This window comes from Cervus elaphus, chromosome 30 (genome assembly GCF_910594005.1).
Source record: "Cervus elaphus chromosome 30, mCerEla1.1, whole genome shotgun sequence".
NCBI classification, from domain to species: Eukaryota; Metazoa; Chordata; class Mammalia; order Artiodactyla; family Cervidae; genus Cervus; species Cervus elaphus.
This window is the reverse complement of record NC_057844.1, coordinates 36,023,373-36,044,011: the sequence shown is the minus strand read 5'-3', so window position 1 is coordinate 36,044,011 and position 20,639 is coordinate 36,023,373. Positions and strand designations below refer to the sequence as shown.

The 20,639-nt window shown below is 46.2% G+C and overlaps 1 protein-coding gene across 1 annotated transcript in view; it reads right to left on the bottom strand.

Moving 5' to 3' along the window:
- The window catches only part of CRYL1 (crystallin lambda 1), a 52,995-nt gene that overhangs the window by 21,780 nt on the left and 10,576 nt on the right, over window positions 1–20,639 (bottom strand). The window contains exon 3 of the mRNA XM_043892208.1: window positions 15,146–15,272. Coding sequence (XP_043748143.1) covers window positions 15,146–15,272 — 127 coding nt within the window. The remainder of the gene's footprint in view (window positions 1–15,145; window positions 15,273–20,639) is intronic.

The following is a 20,639-nucleotide window of genomic DNA, read 5'->3' as shown; positions in this document are numbered from 1 at the left end:
CAAAGGCTTAATCAGAATCCCAACAGAAGACCCTTCCCAGGCCAGCAAGTGTTAAGTAACTAGTGAGAAAAGAACACTTCTGGGAAGGGACAGAGGAAGAACATGGAAAGAGACTCTCTCTCTGACAGCAGTGCAAAGGGAAGACTGAAAGCTGAGGGTGAAGAACATATTGAGGGAGAAAACCCTCTGGCAGCCAGTCCTCACCCTAAATACCCAAATTGCTTAAGGATTTGAAACTTGTAAGCACCAAGGGTGACTACAGGAACTTGCAAACCTTAAAACTTGCCCAACTCCTAACTAGATCAACCCAAATCCTTATAATAAAAGCCTTGTAGGAGGAAAGGCGTGTCAAATCCCAGGCGTAAATCTGCTGTCCTGCTCAAGATGTCTGGATTTCAAAAACAAAAAATTATGAGGCATACAAAAAAGTGCACACCCAAGAGACAGAGGGATCACAGGACCAGATCCTGGTATGATTCAGATGCTGGTACAATCTGACATTGAACTTTAAGTAACTGTGATTAAAAATATTAAAGGCTCCGGTGAAAAATGTGGACAACATCATATGGGTGATTTCAACAGAGAAATAGAAACTGGAAGACAATATCAAAGAGAATGCTAAAAATGAAAAACAAAGGAGCAAAGATGAAGAATGCCTTTGACTGACTCATCAGTAGACTCAACATAGTCGGGAAAGAATCAGTGAACTTGAAGACCAGTCAATGGAAATTAGCCAAAGTGAAAAACAAAGAGCAAAAAGATTGAGGACCATATACAGAGCATCCAGGACCTGTAGGAAAATTATCAAATGATCTAACACATGTGTGACTGAAATCCAAACATTTCTAGGGACAGGGAATGGGGCAGAAGACAACATTCAAGGAAATAATGGCTGAGAATATTCCAAAACTAAAGAAAATCCAAAATTACACAAGCATGAAGTTCAGAGAACACAATGCAGGATAAACGCCCCCCCCTTTACCCCCAAATCCACACACATGGATGTGGATTTGGGGATAAAGAGGTATGTTATATTCAAACTGCTGAGTAAGGCAGACAAAGAAATACTGAAGGCAGTCAGAAAAAGAGTCACATAATATATACAAGAACGAAATTAAGACTTTTTGAGAGATCATAGAAGATGGAAAGTAATGGAGTGACATTTTTAAGTGCTAAAAGAAAAAATACCTGTCAACTCACAGTTCTATAGTCAGTAAAAACATCTTTCAAAAATGAAGAAACAAAAACTTTTCCGAGAAAAACAGTAAGTTTAGGAATTCATTCCAAGCCAACCTATGAATCTAAGAATAGGAATGAATTTTAAGGGAGTCTGCAGGCAGAAGGAAAAAAAACTAGACAGAAAACTGGATCTATACAAAGAAATGAAGAACACTGGAAATGGAGTAAATGAAGATAAAATAAGTGTTTTGTTTTCAATTGCTCTAAAATATAAGTGAACATCCAAAGCAAAAATAACAGCAGTGCATTGTAATGGATTACATTAATTTATTTTCAAGTATTGAACCAGCCTTGTATAGCTCCAATAAGTCCTACTTGGTCATGATATATAATTTCTATGTATATTTTTAGATCTGATTTGCTAATATTCTGTTAGGTATTTTAACATCTATGTTAAGCCTTTGTTAGACCTCCTCCTCCTACCAAAAATGTGTTTTGTAATGAAGACTGGATACAAAACTCTAACACTCTCTAAGTCACCATCGAAACAACAGGGTTATATACATATCCACCAGCCTGAGAGAAACGTCTTTGAAGGAAGTAAAACAAAGTGGTCAAGAAGAAAATACTCATGAAAGTTCTCAAAGGAAACAAGTAGTGTCAAACAGAATTAATACACCAGATTGTGGTCAGAGGTCACACATGGTCACAATGTGATTAGGAAAGACTCCACATTCCCAGTGCAGAGTGTCTGGGTTGGATCCCTGGTCAGAGAACTAGATCCCACATGTCACAACTGAGTTTGCATGCCACAGCTAAAAGATCCCACGTGCCACAACTGAGACCCAGCGCAGCCAAATAAATAATGAAGTAATTATTAAAAAGAAAAAAAGAAAACCTGAACTAAGATTTAAAAATCAGAAATAAAAATTCCAATTTCTCACTTGCTTAATGTGAAAAATCCGAAGGTTTGGGCAATTCCAGGCATCCTTCCTGGGGCTGAGCGCCCACCTGCCCAGTCTCTCTAACTCTGAGAATAGCTGATGTGGGAAGGAGGTCACATGAGATGCAACATTCATCCAATTCCAGGATCGTGAGGGAAAATGCATCACTGAGCCAGAACTCTTACATTCACTTCTGGCTCAGAAACGCAATCTGATTCGAGAAGATAAACACTGACCTACCGCCACCACTGACTGCATGTTTAACCTTGGTCAGTTCGGTTCCCTGGTCGTAAATGGGGATACCGAGGGGCTGAAGGCTGAGCCCACTTTGCTGACTTCCTCTGAGCTGGGCGCTGCTCGGGTGCTGATAAAAAGGAGCTCGTTTAATTCACAGGCGCCCGCTCAGCTCTCAATGCAATGGAGCAGCTCCATGATCACCTCATTTTACAGTGGAGAGGGCTGAGACAGAGAGACTGGGTAAGGAGCCCGCCTCTGAAGCCAGACTCCTTCACTTCACTGACACCACGTCCGTCATTCTAAAGGTCTCTGCAAAACATTACAAAGCATTTTGATTTATCATTTACAAATTAACTAGAGGAAGAAACTCAAAACACCAAATAGGTCAAGGGTTAGAGAATATTGCGGGTCACCTTCTAAGATGCATTTGTTTTCCTTAGCATTTCTCACATTGGAAGACATCTTATAATCAACAGCATCGTCGATATGGTGTCATACAGTACATTCACAGATAATTCACTCAGAATATTCCCGGAGGTCTGAAGACAAATGTGCTAGCAGAATCACAGTGCACAGCTCCGGGCAGAGGCTTGATCAAATGTGCAGAGGTGAGTAAAACAAGTGGTTACTTCCCTTTAGACAGTAACCAAAAGGACAGGCCCTGCCCAGGGGAACAGCAGGGACCACAATTAACTGATAAAGCAGGGCCAAGGAGACCTCACGCTCCAGACCAGCCATCCAACGAAACACAACGTGAGTCATGTACGCAACGCTGTTTTCTAGTAGCCACATTAAGAAAGCAGGAAGAAACAGATGAACTTAGTTATACCAATAAATTTTATTTAACTCAATATATCCAAATACTGTCATTTTATTCATTGGAAGGACTGATGCTGAAACCAAAGCTCCAATACTTTGAACACCTGATGCAAAGAGCCGACTCATTGAAAAAGACCCTGATGCTGGGAAAGATGCAGGAGAAGCGGGTGACAGAGGATGAGATGGTTGGATGGCATCACCAACTCCATAGAGTTGGACAGGGACACCTGGTGTGCTGCAGTCCATGGGGTCGTAAAGAGTCGGACATGACTGAGTGACTAAACAACTCAATATACCCAAATATTGTCACTTTCATAAGTAATCAGTGTTAAAAACTATTGAGATATTTTACATTCTTTTCTTTTTTCCTTAGTAAGTCACTGAAATCCAGTGGGGATTTTACACCTGTGTCAGTTCGCAGCACCTGTCAAGTGCTCAAGCCTCGCTGGGCCTGTGGCGACCACGACCACACCTTCTGGGCCCAAGGACACGTGTTAACCAAGGAGCCACCAGCATCCATTCTGCCAGAAGTTACAGTCCCAAATCACAGTGCGGATCTCCCAAAGCCACTAAAAATATGTATTGAATGTCACTCTTAAAAAAAACAAACCTAAAACTATTAAAGAAACAGGGACTTCCCTCACGGTCCAGTGGATAAGACTTCTCGCTTCCAAGGCAGGGGCACAGGTTCGATTTCTGGTCAGGGAACTAAGATTCCAAATGCCATGCAGTATAGCAAAAAAAAAAAAAATTTTTTTTAACAAAAATAAATGTGATGGGGACCACATTAAAAGAACAAACAAAACTATTAAAGAAACAAGAGCTCAGGGAGCTGGGAGGGGAGGGAAGCAGGGAGCAGGGTCTGTGAACCACCCCAACCCTGTGGGCAGCAGGAGGTGGTGCGGGTGGAGGGGGTACTGCTTGGAACAGCCCACTAGACAGAATCGAAAGCAAAGAGAACAAGAGCGGGACCCCAAACTGTCCAAAGGTGCTGGATCAGGTGCTGACGGCAAGGAGCAGCCTGGGGGCGGGAGGTGACGGGGGTGAGTGAGGTGCCAGGGGGCACCTGGCACCAGGAAACATCTGGAGAATCAGGGTACAGACACGGTCTCTGTCTAGGGTGTCTAGGATGCCCTTCCAGCACCCACAGAGCAAGCGATGACCACATCTGCTGCCGGAAACCGGCAACAAGATCAACCCCGACACGTCTGAGCACAGAGGGTCCTGGGGCCCAGCCAGGCCTCCCAGGAAGACGTGGGAACCTTTTCCTGGCAGCTGCAGGAGCTGAGGTGCATCACGTACTCACACAGGCCATTTAACATAATAAGTAAGCACTTGTTTCTCTCGGGAGGCCTGGCAGGTGTCACCGGTCGGCTCTGGGGAGGCCCAGCCACCGCCCGACACCAAGGTTCTCAGGACGCAGGAGGCTGGACAAGCCCCGGTCGGGCAGCCCACCTGGGCCTGGGCACGCTCCTGGAGGAGCTACCGAGTTTATGTCTCCCTAAAGCAACAGACTGCCAGTGCAGGAGACGCTGGACACGTGGGTTTGATCCCTGAGTCAGGAAGATCCCCTGGAGGAGGAAACGGCAACCCACTCGAGTATTCTTGGCTAGAGAATTCCACGGACAGAGGAGCCTGGTGGGCCACAGTCCATGGGGGTCACAAAAAGTCAGACACGACTGAGCAACTGAGCACACAAAGCCATAGCCAATGACAGGATTCTTCTAATACTTGCAGGAAACGTACATTCATGCGTGCTTCATAGCCAGAAATAAAGCCGAAACTGCCCAACTCAAACTCAGGTATAAAAAAAAACTTAAGAAAACCTGTTGGCATAAGAAACTCTGGTATTTCCTGAGCATTTCAACAGCAGTTGGTATGTGGTATGTGCTTTGTACACCTTTTCATTTAATTCTCAGGATAATCATTTCGTGTATGACCCACGCCTTAGAAAAGAGACAGCTGTTTCCTGCACAGCTGAGAACGCACTGAAGCTTGTGTACTGTGGGAGAGATGCGCCGAGCCGTGGACCCCGCATCTATCTGTCTCCCAAGGCCAGGTCTTGACCACTACAGGCTCAGCTGCTCCCAGCGCACCTGCCAGGGGATCTGTGTGCTTTTTACCACAGAAGTAATACATGTTCATTGTGGAAAATCTAGAAAATACGGCCAAGGAAAAGGACAAATCTCACAAAACTCCACCTCCAAGACACTTGTGTCTTTTCCCAGCATTTCCCCCTGAAAAATCAGATCACCCCACAGATGGACTCCCATTCTACAACTTTCTGGTCATTGCAGCAGAAGTTTCCTTAGACACACGGTGCTTCATTTTACTCAAGAAGGACATGTAGGAAGACTCCTCCCCCTCATGTGGAAGCTGCCTGTCCCCCAGATCATTTGCACCCTCTCCTTGCCCCTCCCCACTCTGAGCTGTGTGTTCAATTTACTTCCAGTCCCACTTACTTCCCAAGGGAGGTGCAAGCTTCTCACGGAGAGAAGTGCCCTGTGGCCTTGCCAGGGCGCCAGCCTTTCCCATCCTTTTCTTGACCAAGGACAGGTGATAACTTGAGCAGACAGGGGTGCATTCCACGCCCCAAACCATCTCACCCAGACAGGAGGCTTCCAGAGCACCTCATCCTCCTCTTCCTGGCATGAGAGTCAGGCCGCAGAATATTACACAAAATGAGCTTTCCCTCCAGAGAGTCCCTTCCAGCCGGAATTGTCCTTCGTTCCCCAGGCATGGCTCTCACGCCTCTAGGACACACGTACTTGGTCCCAGCTGAACGCTCGGACCAAGGATGCGAAAGAAAACGCACCAGGGAGACACCAAGGCAGCTGCAGCTTGAGGCTATCGGCAACGACTGACCATAGCGTTTGCCATATTCTGTGTCTTCTTTAGGCCAGTGATGAAAAAATCTACCCCAAATAGGCTAGAAAACAGATTACCAAAATCAGTACCATGGGATTCCCCTGGTGACCCAGTGGCTAAGAATTGGCCTTGCAATGCAGGGGATGCGGCTTTGATCCCTGGTCGGGGAATTAAGATTACACATGCCGAGGGGCAACTAAGCTCAAGGGCCACAACTAGGGGGTCCACGTGTCTCAATTAGTGGGTCCGTGCGCCTCCACTAGGGGGTCCGCGCGCTGCAACTAGGGGGACTGTGAGCCGCAACCTGGGGTCTGTGCACTGCAACTTGGGGGTCAGTGCGCCATGACTAGGGGTCCATGAGTCGCAACTAGGGGGGCTCCCTGCGCCGTGACTAGGGGGTCTGTGAGCCGCAAAGAAGGTCCCGAGTGCCGCAATTGAGACCCAATACAGCCAAATAAATAAAAACAGGTCTTTTGTGAGGGTGGCAGGACTCAAGATAACTTGTTTCTCATTTCTCATTTTTAAAACAATGACTCTCACCTATTCTAACATTTCAGGAATAATGTCTCAGGAAAGTACCCGAAACGTATCAGGTTAACTGGGTCTAAGGAACAGGGTAATTCCGTTGTACCACGATGCTCACAATAAAGGACATCCATTTCCAACTCTTCCTCTCTAAAGAAGGGGATTCCCTCCTTAGGGGTTAGGGAGGCAGCAGACAGTTAATAAAAATGTCAGCTTACACCCAGGAAAGTGTGGGTGTGGGCCCTGAATCTATAAGGAGCAGCAGCTGGATCTCAACCACCGCTTCGGAGAGCCATTCTGTTTCAGGACAGAAACCAGTTGGAGTTTTAAGGCAGAGACAACATGTGTTTCATATTTCTGGCACTTTCAGCTGTTAACAGCTGGCTTTATGCAGGGTCACTGTGTGGAACCCCACTCACGTAAGTAACTGTCACTGAGGGTCACTTCAGGAAAGAAGAGGACCACCTGGAACAAGGTGGTCGTTAAAGGGTTCTAAGTTAGTGTGAAAGCGCCTCCTCCAGGAAGGCCTCCATGCCCAACACACACCATCCATCAGGGCTCTGCTGGTGACCAGGCTTCCGCGTGTCAGGCAGACAGCTCTCCCCTGGGCAGCTGGTCTGAACTCAATCCTAAAAGGGGACAGTCACCAACTTGAAAGAAACCTCCTTATGTTTTCCCCCAGTTGTTCAAACAGATATGCTGGGCAGCAAGTCTTGGAATATTGACTTTCAAATGAAAATAAACATCAGGGTGGCTCAGAGTAAGCAGATCTGAACCCCGGGTGCCTGTGCCACCAGGAACAGCCAGAGCCAGAGAGCTGGCGGGAAAACAAACACCACCCCAGGCCTCCATGGCTCTCGCTGTGGGACACAGGGCCCTCGAACTTTCACTAGCATGGAGTTTTGCCCCAGGTGTTCCTGGGTTTTTATTAATACTAAATTCCCAGATTCCTCATATGCCTTAAAATATCTCTCTCAAAAAGGCAGGACTTCATGATGTGCTGTATGATGCCTAAGGTTCTTGGTAAACAATGACCACCCACCACCAAGAGCAAAAAGGGAAAATAATATTATAATTGCAAAAGTATTTACTATTTGTTCTTGTTGTTCAGTCGCTAAGTCATGTCCGATTCTTTGCAACCCCATGGACTGGAGCACGCCAGTCTTTCCTGTCCTTTACCATCCCCTGGAGTCTGCTCAAACTTATGTCCATTGAGTCAGTTATACTATCTAATCATCTCATCCTCTGCTGCCCTCTTCTCCTTTTGCCTTCAATCCTTTCCAGCATCAGGGTCTTTTCTAATGAGTTGGCTCTTCCCATCAGGTGGTCAGAGTATTGGAGCCTCAGCAACAGTCCTTCCTTTTTTTTTTTTTTTTGCAACAGTCCTTTCAATGAATATTCAGGGTTAATTTCCTTTAGGATTGACTGGGTTTCATTTCCTTGCAGTCCAGGGGACTCTCAAAAGTCTTCTTCAACACCACAGTTCATAAGTCTTCTTTATGGACCATAAGTCTTCTTTGTGGTCCAACTCTCACATCCCAAGCACTAAATATGCATGCCACAGCTACTTTTAAAACTGAATGATAAGATTAAAAATAATTTCCAAAAAAAAAAAATAATAATTTCTTTGGTTGGTATCTATACATTCCATTTAACAGATTTCATAAAATAAAAATGTTTATATTAGACACTTGATTATTTTGACTTTGAGCATTAATTTAGCAACCTACAACTCCTAAGGCATAAGGGATAATTAAGTTCCTAACTATAGGAAGAAAGGTTTAGATACACAGAGATATCTAGATTTCTATCTATATTTATATTATATACAATCAATGTTACATCACCATTCCAGGATTTGTTACAATGTCACCACTTCTTTCCAAAAGAGTGGTACTGTACTTTTTAAAACACAGATCTGAGCTTCTATTTGGTAAAGTTTAGGGGAAGTAGGGTTGCTCATTCAGTTTCACAGTAACTTTGGAACCAAATTATAAATGTCAGTGTTGGGACAAGGACATGTTTGTTGCTACAAATTTGGGTAATGAAATACCTGTTTTCATTTATCAATTTAATAAGCATCTTAAAGATCAATGTACCCCACACTGGTGATCCTGAAATCCTCTGTCTTAATTGGCCGCACTTACAAGGGTGAGAGGAACTCACAAGACCAGCAAGTCACCAAGGGCCAGATAGGGGTCTAACCCTCGAGGTTCCATTTTCAATGAACCTGACCTTAAAAACACAACTCAAAATACAGAAGAATGATACACAGCGATCATCAACCAGGTTTCATTTGTAAAAACACTGAGGATGATCACGTTGATTTTGACTGACCGAATCCCACCTGCGCAGGGGCCTTGCAGAGAAAGCAGATGGACGTGGACAGACGGGCTCACCTGGGGCCACAGTCCAGGAGGCGGCGGGGCCAGGCGGGCGCACGGACAAGAATGAGTGCGTGAAGGTGGGTGTCATCCACGAGTGCCTCCCCTAAGCCAGCACCGCCAGGGCCGGGAGGGAAAGCCCAGCCCACAGCCTCTGCCCGGGAGGAGCTGCACATCCACCGGCCTGCCTCGGGGGTGCGAGGTGCTGGTTTCCGTCTCCCTGACCCCACGCGGATGCGAGTCAGTCCGGCTCGGAGATCCTGCAGTGCAGCACACGGACGCCAGGGGAAGCAAGAGAGCGCGCCGGAAACGCAGACCCGGAAACTGCCCCGGAGACACGCCCAGGAAGAGCCGGAAAGGCCCACAGGCTAGACGCGCTGATGGCGGACTCCTTCCCCTAGGTCGTGGGGAGGAAAGCACCTCAGCAAACTGGAGCAGGGCCAGCAGGTTGGGATCCAGGCCAAACAGTCTACGGCCCCCAGCCAAGAACGGCTTTTAGATTTCTGAAGGGCTGTAAAATATGCAAGAGGCTGCACTCAGCTGTCAAAGCCTGAAACATTTACTATCTGGCTTTTATTTATTTTTTAAATTTGCGGACCATATATTAGAGTAATGGAGAAGGAAATGGCGACCCACTCCAGGATTCTTGACTGGAAAATCCCATGGACAGAGGAGCCTGGTGGGCTACAGTCCATGTGGTTGTAGAGTTGGACACGACTGAGCACACACACACTTTAGAGTAGGTTTTATTAGCACACAAACTTTCAGAGGCTGAAATAATATGTATAATGCCTTATTTTTTAAAAATTTATAATATTTTTTAATTGGAGGATAATTGTTTTACAACAGTGTATTGGCTTCTGCCATACAACAAGGTGAATCAGCCGTAAGAATAATGTGTCCCCTCCGTCTTGAACCTCCCCTCTACCCCCTACCCCATCCTACCCCTTTAGATGGTCAGAGTTCTGTGTTGAGCTCCCTGTGTTATATAGCAACTTCCCACTAGCTAGCTGTTTTATATATGGTAACGTAAATGTATCAAAGCTACTCCCTCAATTCATTCCACCTTTTCCTTCCTCTGCTCTGTCCAAAGTCTGTTCTCTATGTCTATGTCTCTATTCCTGCCCTGCAAATCATACATTTTTCTAAATTCCAGATATATGTCCTAATACATAAGATTTGTTCTTCTCTTTCTGACTGACTTCAGTCTGTATAACAGGCTCCAGGTTCATCCATCTCACTAGAATTGACTCAAGTGTGTTTCTTTTTATGGCTGAGAAATATTTCATTTTATGTATGTACCACAACTTCTTTATCTGTTCATCTGTTGATGGACATCTTGGTTGCTTCCATGTCCTGGCTATAGTAAATAGTGCTGCAATGAACATTGTGGTACATGTGTCTTTTTCAATTATGGTTTCCTCACGGTATATGCCCAGTAGTGGGATTGCTGGGTCATATGGTAAGGTAGTCTTCAAACCATAAAGATTATTTCAATGTGTTAAACTGTTGTATTTCTAAACATTAATGGTCAATGGTTAAAAACACATTATTTAGTTAATAATTGGATAGTGTACAAGTACATGATTTCCCAACCTATAAAAACACGCTAATAGGTAGATCAGTATGTAAGGACATGGGGGGAAAAGTCAATATATTACTAACTACAAAAATCAAGTCAAAAACATTACACCATTATAGGATTCATGTTATTAAAATGTTAAGTCTGTAATATATGATAACAAGAGTTATAGAACTCTGGATAAATAAACTTCAGACTGTCTACACAATATTCACCCCCAGAGGCTGGAAGATGAAGGAAGAGGGATTTCACTTTTTACTTCATAATGTCTTTATGCCTCTTTTCTTTCCCCTACAAGTGTAAGCTGTGTGAGTGTGTGTGTGTGTGTGTGTACACCACTTTTGAAATTTTCAGAGGGCACTTCTTTCATCCCTGGTCAGGAACTAAGATCCTGGCATGCTGCTTGCTGTGCCAAACAATAAATAAATAAATAAGTACTATTTAATAATAAATATAAATAAAATTGAAAAAATTTCAGGAGAAATTGAATTTACACAAAGAAATGAAGAACACTGGAATGGTGAAAATACAGATAAATATAAAGTTTAATTTTAATTGCCCTAAATGTTAGTTGACTATACACGGAAAAGGCAGCAGCTGTACGTGCTGTGACAGGATGTGTAAAAGGAAAACCTGTGACAACAGCAGAAAAGTGGAAAGGTGCTGGGAATGTGCTGCTATAAGGTTCTTACCCAACACATGAAGATAGACCATGACTAGTTAGAAAAAAACTTCATAAACCCTATGGTAATCGCCAAAAAAATATTTCTAAGAGGTATAAATGAACAGTCATGGAGATAAATGAAATGATAAGAAATGCTCCATCTACAAGCCAGCCGAAAAGTAGGGTGGGGAAGAAGAACACAAAACAAACGGAACAAATGGAAAAGAACAAGCAAGACAGTCACTTAATCCAACTCTATCAATAATTACACTAAATGCAATGGACCAAAACATGCTAATTAAAAGGGTCTGTCAGAGGGGGCAGAAGCTCAATACCCAACTATATGCCTGGTTTGAACTGAGAAATCAATCTACAATTATAGATGTCAATACTTTTCTCTCATTGATAGATAGAAGTAACAGAAAATCCATTAGGATGGAAAAGACCTGGATAACACTATCCAGCAACTTTACCCATATTTACATATTACAGTTCACTCCTAAATACATTTCTCTCAACTGCATATGGAATATTCACCAAAATAGACTATATTCTGAGTTATAAAACATGCCTCAACAAAATAAAAGAATTGAAATAACGTCAAGTATGTTATGAGACTAAAACAGATTTAAACTAAAAATCAATAACAAAGATATATGGAAAACCCTCCAAATTTAAATAAATTAAACAACCCACTTTTAACTATATTACTACGTGCTAGCAATGAACAAGCAGAAGCTGAAATTTTGTGAAGGTACTATTTACGGTAGCATCTAAATCAGGACACATTTATGTGTAAATCTAACAAAGCACGTGCAGCCCTGGTGAGTCCACATTGTACCACATTACAGAAAAGGCAAAGCTGCAGGGACAAAACCAGACCAGCGGCTTTGGGGCCCGGGCCAGACCACAAAGTGGGAGGAGGGGACTTTGTGGGGTGGCCGAAATGCTCTGAAGCTGGGGAGGGCGGGGGGAGACGGGGGAGGGTGGTGACATGACCACATGCATTTGTCAGAACACACAGACCTGAACACTAAAACTGCCGGCTTTTATTATATGTGAATAATAATCCAATTTTACAAATTAAAACACACATGGAACAGGAAAAATGAAATTCAGGTTTCAACGTGCACTCCTGTGCACACTCAGTGCTACCGCCCCCCTCTCCCCTCGACTCCCACCAAAAGGAGGATCACTCTGAGTCTCAGTGGAACAAAACCAAAAAATGGCCGACCTTGCAAATGTATAAATTTTAAACCTTAGTATTTACTACGAATACTGCTTCCTGTAATTACTAACAATCTCAAAGTCCTTACCAAAATGACTAAGCATTTGCCCAGTTTTAGAGGTAAAGGTTCAGACTGACATGGAAAAACACATCTGAGTTGTCTGTGCTGACTATAAGGAAAGTCCATTTAGAGCTCACAATTCCATGACCAAAATTCCCATGGCTCCTACCAGCTAGCTACCTGGATCTTAGGTAAGAAGTTGCAGAGATGAGATAAAGCCTCTGTGTCATAGCTAATGACCCTTAACGCTATGCAACCAACGGTCAATACTTTAGAAGCTTTTCAGAATACACTTATTTCTCCAGCACACTAGATTTTCTTGCCAGGCCAGATTTGATTTCAAAATTGCACTAAGTGCTAGAAATTCAGGTTCCATTCTCACTCCTTCCCACATTTTAGCAGAGGAAACCTTCTGAGCCAGGCACCCGCCCACTGGGACTTGGGTGGAAGACAAATTGACCACTCGCATTTCTAGGGCGGTGATTCCCAGGGCTCAGTAACTCGCACAACTGGAAGGTTTGTGATTAAATAAGTGTTTGTGTTAATTCACATGCTTTCCTCCTGCCTTTGGGCAATTCCCTAAAGTAACGATCGTTTTCTTTTTATAAACAAAGAAGTCTCCAAAAAGCCTAGGTGAATTTTTCTACGATGAGAAAATTTTCCTTAAACGGGAAAGAGGGAGCCATACAGAGTTGCTGAGAGGAGGCGGCTAGCAGGAGGTCTCTGAGCACTAACACTGGAGGTGCTGTGAGGCCCCTGGAGAGAAAGTGCAGCCCTGAGCCTTGACTCTTTAGGTTCAAGGTCTTTTTTCTCTTTTTTTTCCATGTGGCGTTTGTGATCGTAGTTCCCAGACCAGGGATCAAACCTGGGCCCCCAGGCCATGGAAGCACTGAGTCCCAACCACTGGACCACCAGGGAAGTCCCAGAATCCATTTTTTTTTTTTAATGGGATCAGGAGAGAAAGAAATTTAACACAGACATGTTAATTATTCCTGGGGCATGACTTTGCAATAGCTGCATGTGTGCATGCCCAGTTGCTTAGTCATGTCCCACTCTTTTCGATTCCATCCAAGCTCCTCTGTCCATGGAATTCTCCAGGCAAGAATACTGGAGTGGATCGCCATTTCCTCCTCCAGAGGATCATCCTGACCCAGGGATTCAAACCCACGTCTGCTGCATTGGCAGGTGGATTCTTTACCACTAAGCCACAGGGCTTCCCTTACAATGGCTAGTGCTGGAAAATTTATAATGAGCCTCATAAAGATTGCTTTTGGAGAAGGAAATGGCAACCCACTCGGGTGTTCTCACCCGGAGAATTCCATAGATGGAACAGCCTGGTGGGCTGCAGTCCATGGAGTCAACGAGAGTCGGACACGACTGAGAAACTAACACAAACACACACAAAGATTGCTTTAGAAAAATAACACTGCCAGTTATCACGTGGATCATACCATACCACTGTAGGGAAAAAAAGAAACAACGGAAGGCTTGACAATTAGTACTTGAGGCTGGAGATGAAACTTTGCAGCCATCATCACACACGGATTACAAAGCACAGCAAACATCTCAGAGGTAAAAGCAAAGGGCGCTGGAAACTGTTCAGAAAAGAAGCCAAGTCACTCTAGTGGAGACAGACCCAAGTGGACACCACTGTTCTGGGAAAAGTGTGGTGACACGTCACATGCTCATCTGTCAGGTCACATCATACACGTCATTGTAAGCATTCACTTCCATCATGTAAATATCATGTATCAAATTGACCCCAAAAGGGGTTTCCTACTGTTCTCATTGGAATCAATGGAGCCTGGCCTGGAATAAGGGCCTCTTGAGGTGACCACAACCTCTGAGGATGGGAATCGAGGCCTCAGCGGGCCAAGACGAGGGGCTCAGAGCTCAGGGCCGGGTTGGTGTCCTGGACCCTTCACTGAGCGGGACACAAGGTGCAGTAGAAAGAGCGGGAGGAGACGAGGAAGTCTACAGTGTGGACTGGAGGAACATCAGGCCTGAGGCCTCTGCACCAGGAGCCCCGCTCAGGCCCGGCTTTGCTCCCAGTTCTCAGTTCAACCAGTATCACAGACCAGACGAGACACCAGCACTGGCTGGACATGGGGCGAGGAGGGGCTCAGGAGCAAGGCCCCGTCAACCCCAGGCAGCTTAAGCGTCACATTTTGGAAGCCAGGAGACACCAGGTCTTCATGGGGCGGGAGCTGCGTTCAGGCCCTGGTGGGCTGGAGCCTGCATGGGCACTGAGCTGCCCCCAGTCCGCTGGGCCTGGAGTGTCCTTGGCAGTGGGGACAGCCTGATTCTCTGAGTGAAGTTGTTGGAAAAAGTAAATGTAAACGTTACAAGACACAAAAGGGTTTCTCTTAGGCGATCTCTTATATCTCAGAACAACAGTCTCTCATCCAGTTAGATGAAAATAGGAAAGTGTTAGCTGTCCAGAAGATGTTCTTTTTGCTCAACATTCTAACAACCCAAGAGCGAACTCCATCTTGGGGAGGGTGTGGGGGGGGGTGGTTAGGGAGACAGTGTTTCCGGTCACGTGAACGCCATCCGCACCTGTGGGCTCACGATCCCCACGGCTCCCCCTGCCTTTGACCCAAGGACCCAGGGGACAGGCCCTGCCAGCCGGGTGGGCAGGTGTCCCCACTCACCTGCACGTGCAGGGCGCCCTCTACTGCCTCCCGCAGGTCAGAGCAGCCGCTGATGAGTGACAGCTGCTCCTCGGCGCCCAGCTCGCCTTTCAGGTACCCCGACAGCTCCAGCATCTTCATCTCCTTCCTGGAAAGCAGTGGAGAGTGAGCCATGAGCATTCAAAACAACTCAAAGTCAGAAGTCTGCTTCACCTATCAGCAGGAAATGCAAAGCAGGGCACGGTGCGGCCCTTAGCAGCGAAAGAACAGACGAGAAACCAAGTGCAGTGAGACCTGGAACAAGGAACCCCAGCACCACTGGCCTGGCCTTAACAGCTGCAGCCAGTGTGGCCAACAGCAGGTGCTTTCTCAGAAGATTAAAAACAAGACTATTGTGAGCCAGCGATCCCACTTCTGGGCCTACATCCCAAATGTAAAAGTGGAGACTCAGATATTTGTACCTCCATATCCACAGCAGCATCGTTCACAGTGGTCAAAAGATGGGGACAACTCCATGTCCACAGACAGATGAATGGATACACAATGGAATGCTGTGGTTCAGTCACTCAGTCGTGTCTGACTCTTTGTGACCCCATGGACATCAGCATGCCAGGCTTCCCTGTCCTTCACCATCTCCTGGAATTTGCTCAAACTTATGCCCATTGAGTAGGTGATGCCATTCATCCAGCTTATCCTCTGTTGCCCCCTTCTCCTCCTGCCTTCAATCTTTCCCAGCATCAGAGTCTTTTCCAATGAGTCACTTCTTTGCATCAGGTGGCCAGAGTATTGGAGCTTCAGCTTCAGCATCAGTCCTCCCAGTGAATATTCAGGGTTGATTTTCTTTAGGATTGACTGGTTTGATCTCCTTGCAGTCCAAGGGACTCTCAAGAGTCTTCTCCAACACAACTGTTCAAAAGCATCAATTCTTTGGTGCTCAGCTTTCTTTATGGTCCAACTCCCACATCTATATGTGACTACTGAAAAACCATAGCTTTGACTACACAGACTTCTGTCGCAGTGACAATGTAATGTTACTCAGCCTTAAAAGGGAATCCTGACACCTGCTACTCCACAGATGAACCTTGAGGACATGATGCTGAGTGAAATAACCCATCACAAAGGGACAGGTTCCATGTGATTCCACTTATATGAGGGACATGCAGTGACAGAATCCACAGAGACAGAGAGAATGGGGGTTGTGGGAGGGGAGTCATTCTTCAATGGGGACAGTGTTTCAGTTTTTCAAGAGGACAAGAGTTGTGGGGATGGATGGTTGTACAACACTGTGAATGTACTTAACACTGCCAAAATGGACACAACAGTTACTAAGATAGGGGACTTCTCAGTGCTTAAGACTGAACTTAACCACTGCCAGGGGCACAGGTTTGGTCCCTAGTCAGGGAATTAAGATCCAAATACCTTGAGGCACAGCTTCCCTGCCCCCCCCAACAATGCCCGTGGGACATAGAAGCAGAAAGCAGGGCTTCTTGGGCCTCAGTTCAGTGCCCCTGGGGAGAGGGCTGAGAGTAGGTGCCTGGAGATATGGACCAGGCAGGGTGAAGACTCCTGAGCTGGACCCACATTCCCGTCTCGGCCTAGCAGATGGCGCAGTGTGTCCTGCCTGTAACTCAGGACACGTTAAATACACAGATGAGCAAACACGCACAGGCTCCAGAACATTCTCTGGATTCCCATGCCAGTGACTCAGTCACTCTCACATAGTTTTAGGCTGCAGTTTATCATTAAGCTGTCGGAGTTCTTGGCAGCAAGCTGGGTTTGCACTCAGGGGTGCAGAGTGTCAGCCAAGGTCGGGGAGGCCCTGGGATGGGGCGATGGCTCAAGCACAGCTGGTGACCTGAAGGGTCTGGGTCTCAGGTCTCAGGCTGGGGACAGGCTGGGCAGTGGCACAGCTGAGTGTGGGAACACTGAATGGGAGGGGCAGGCCTGGGCCAAGGGTCTGCACGTCACCCCTGAGCCCAGGCACCTGTGGGGGCCCTGCTCGTCCTGTCCTTCCCTGGGAAGTGGCGCTCCTGGGATGCCAGGGCCACTTGGGTCAGCCAGCTCCCTTGTCCTGTTTCTTTCTTAAAGGTGTGCATTTCAAATTTTTTGTTTTAGCTACAAATAGAGGAAGGGAAACTCTTTTGCTACTGTTACTGTGGAAAAAAAAAAAAACCAGAAAGACGCATTGAAATACAGATTTCTTATTATCTTCAACCGAAAGCAGCTTCATGGCAAAGAGAAGGAGTCCAAGACCCCTTAGGCGGGTGTGGCCTCTCCTGATACCAGAGAGCTGGGTGAAGAAGCCATCACAAGCCATCACACCAAGGAGGACTTGGGTTTTTTTTTTTTTAAGCAGAGACAATCTCTGAGGTTTTTGTCATATAAATGATTTGGAAGAGTTATAGTATATTAGCCAAAAAAACCCCACAAAACACTAGTTCTACTAGTTCCAATATTTTACACTGAGTATTCTAGAACTTTTGCCTCAAGCTTTGCAGGGAACGAACTATTTGGTGAGATGCTCAGCCAGCTTGTCCGCCTCATACGCTACCTACCTGGTCAGGTGACTGCAGTGCACCAGTTTCACCTCTAGAGGGCAGTGGAGCACCGCCCAGGACTCAATAGATACTTGCCTCCTAACGAGCAAAATTACGTTTTGAATTAGGAGAAAAAGAAATGTTATGAGCAAAACAGTATAGGGTACATATGGTGATCTTTTTTAATATATTTCTGTTTATGAGATTTTATTCAAAAGCAGCATTTACTCATTTAAGAAGATAAGAACTTCTCAAAAAAATAAAACAAATATTTCCCGAACAGAAGACTGTGTTCCCAGGTCAGATAGGGACATCGGACTGGAGACTGAGGGATTGGGTTATACACTCTGTAGTGATAGTTGTCTTTATGCATGTATTTCCCTATTAAAAAATTTTAAACTACAACAACATAGACTTTTAGCTGTTTCAGGGTATTCCTGGAACCTCACCGTCAGCCTGTCATGGAGTCCCCAGGAGGGTTTCTGGCAGGGTTCTCCGCTCCCCACCTCTTCCCTGAGGTCTGAGGTGCCGAGACAGCTGCTGCTGACAAGAAAGAGTCGGGAAGTCAGAAGCAGGGGTACCAAGCTCACGAATGTGAGGTGACTTGGCCTCTGCCACTGAAAATCCTAACCCGCAGAGGCCAGCCAGGAGACAAGAGGCCAGCCGGGGGTTGCGGGGGACGTCCCAGCCCCGGACCCTGTTGAGGGGCCCTGTTGGCTCCCACAGTGGAACACTGTGTGGACACTCTTTTTTCATTCATTCATCTCATTTTTGTCATTTTTAATGTCTTTGAAGTGGGGGGGGGGGGGGGAGAGGCAGAATACCAAGTTTTTTATTTAAAACATGAGCTCCAGACCTGCTTTTTCATACTGTTCATAGGGTTCTCAAGGCAAGAATAATGAAGTGGTTTGCCATTCCCTTCTCCAGAGGACCACATTTTGTCAGAACTCTCCATTATGACCCATCTATCTTGGGTGGCCCTACACAGCATGGCTCATACTTTCATCCAGTTAGACAAAGCTGTGGTCCATGTGATCAGTTTGGTCAGTAAGCTGAAGCTCCAACACTTCAGTCACCTGATGAGAAGAACTGACTCATTGGAAAAGACCCTGATGCTGGGAAAGATTGAAGGCAGGAGAAGGGGACGACAGAGGATGAGATGATTGGATGGCATTGCCAATTCGATGGACATGAGTTTGAGCAAGCTCCAGGAGATGGTGATGGACAGGGAGGCCTGGTGTGCTGCAGTCCATGGGGTTGCAGAGTTGGACACAACTGAGTGAACTGAACTGAGACTTCTGCTTGACAGCACAGGGCCCAGTCCCCAGTCTGCCGATGGCTGCACCCCTCAACACACCACTTACTCACGCGGGTGACTAGCCCTGTGCCTCGGACACCTTAACCTGAAAACCTCCCCAGAGGCAGATAAAGGCCAGTGCGCTGCAGGCAGACCGTCCCTCCGTCTGTGCCACAGGAGACCTGGGGAGCTGCATGCCCTGACCCACTGCTCGAGGCAAACCTCATAGGGAGAAGCAACCAGAACTCACATTCCTGTGTCCACACCCTACTTAATCCTGTGTGAGCCTTCACAGCCCTCCCGCCCAGGGAACACATGTGTCCACATGCCTGGAGCCCACAGGACAAGGACGTCGGCATGATTCCCTGAACCCAAGAGCAGTCACGCCTCACCCTACCAGCCAGAGACAGTCAAAGTACTCTGGCTTCTCCCCAGTGTTAAGTGTACAATTAGCATATGTGAGAGTTGGGCCACAAAGAAGGCTGAGCACTGAAGAACTGATGCAGCAAGACCCAACCAGTCAACCCTAAAGGAAATCAACCCTGAATATTCACTGGAAAGACTGATGCTGAAGCTGAAGCTCCAATACTTTGGCCACCTGATACGAAGAACCGATTCATTGGAAAAGACCCTGATGCTGGGAAAGATTGAAGGCAGGAGGAGAAGGGGGCAACAGAGGATGAGATGGTTGGATGGCATCACCTACTCAATGGGCATGAATTTGAGCAAATTCTAGAAGATGGTGAAGGACAGGGAAGCCTGGCATGCTGCAGTCCATGGGATCGAAAAGAGCCGGACCTGACTTAGCGACTGAACAATGATAACAGCTTTCACAAATCAGAGAAGGGGGAACCATTCCTGTTCGGGAAGAAGAGTCAATAAGTGACATGAAGCAATCATTTGGACTGTCCTAGTGACAGCCAAGGGACAGCATGACCCGTGAACACACAGATATGTCAGGTTCAACGACCCATGGAACCCATGGCCCCCTTGGAGTCAGCTTCTGGCGACAGCACTCAGGTCACTTGGGAACTTCTCAGCCCAGGGAGGTTCGGTCACCCGCTGTCCTGCACCCTCCTGGTTATATCCATGCAGACAGGCTCCTGCCCGCTAACTTATTTCTTCTTTACTGGCCTTCATACAGCTGAAAAAAAATCTCTTGGCGATGGCTTCCCTGGTGGCTCAGTGATAAAGAATCTGCCTGCCAATGAAGGAGACTTGGGTTGGATCCCTGGTCCAGGAAGATCTCACACATGCTATGGACAACTAAGCCCATGCGCCACAACTACTGAGCCTGTGCTCTTGAGCCCGGGAACCACCACTACTGAGCCCATGCACCTAGAGTGCCCAAAACAAGAGAAACCACCATGATGAGAAGCCCGCACACCGCAACTAGAGAGCAGCCCCCACTCACCACAACTAGGGAAAAGCCTGTGCTACAACGAAGACCCAGCACAGCCAGAAATACAATTAACTAAATTAAAAAAATTTCTCCATGAATGTCTTGTGCATGTTTCTTATAGTTACACCCAGATTGCATACATTTTTCAATGACTGTAGCAGACTTGGATGGGAGCCAGGGGAGGCCATTCTGTGATCTATTAACCTCAATTATTCCAACCAAAGCTACATGGACAACTAAAAGGCAGCTTCAAACCAGACCGGTCCAGAGGAATCCAGA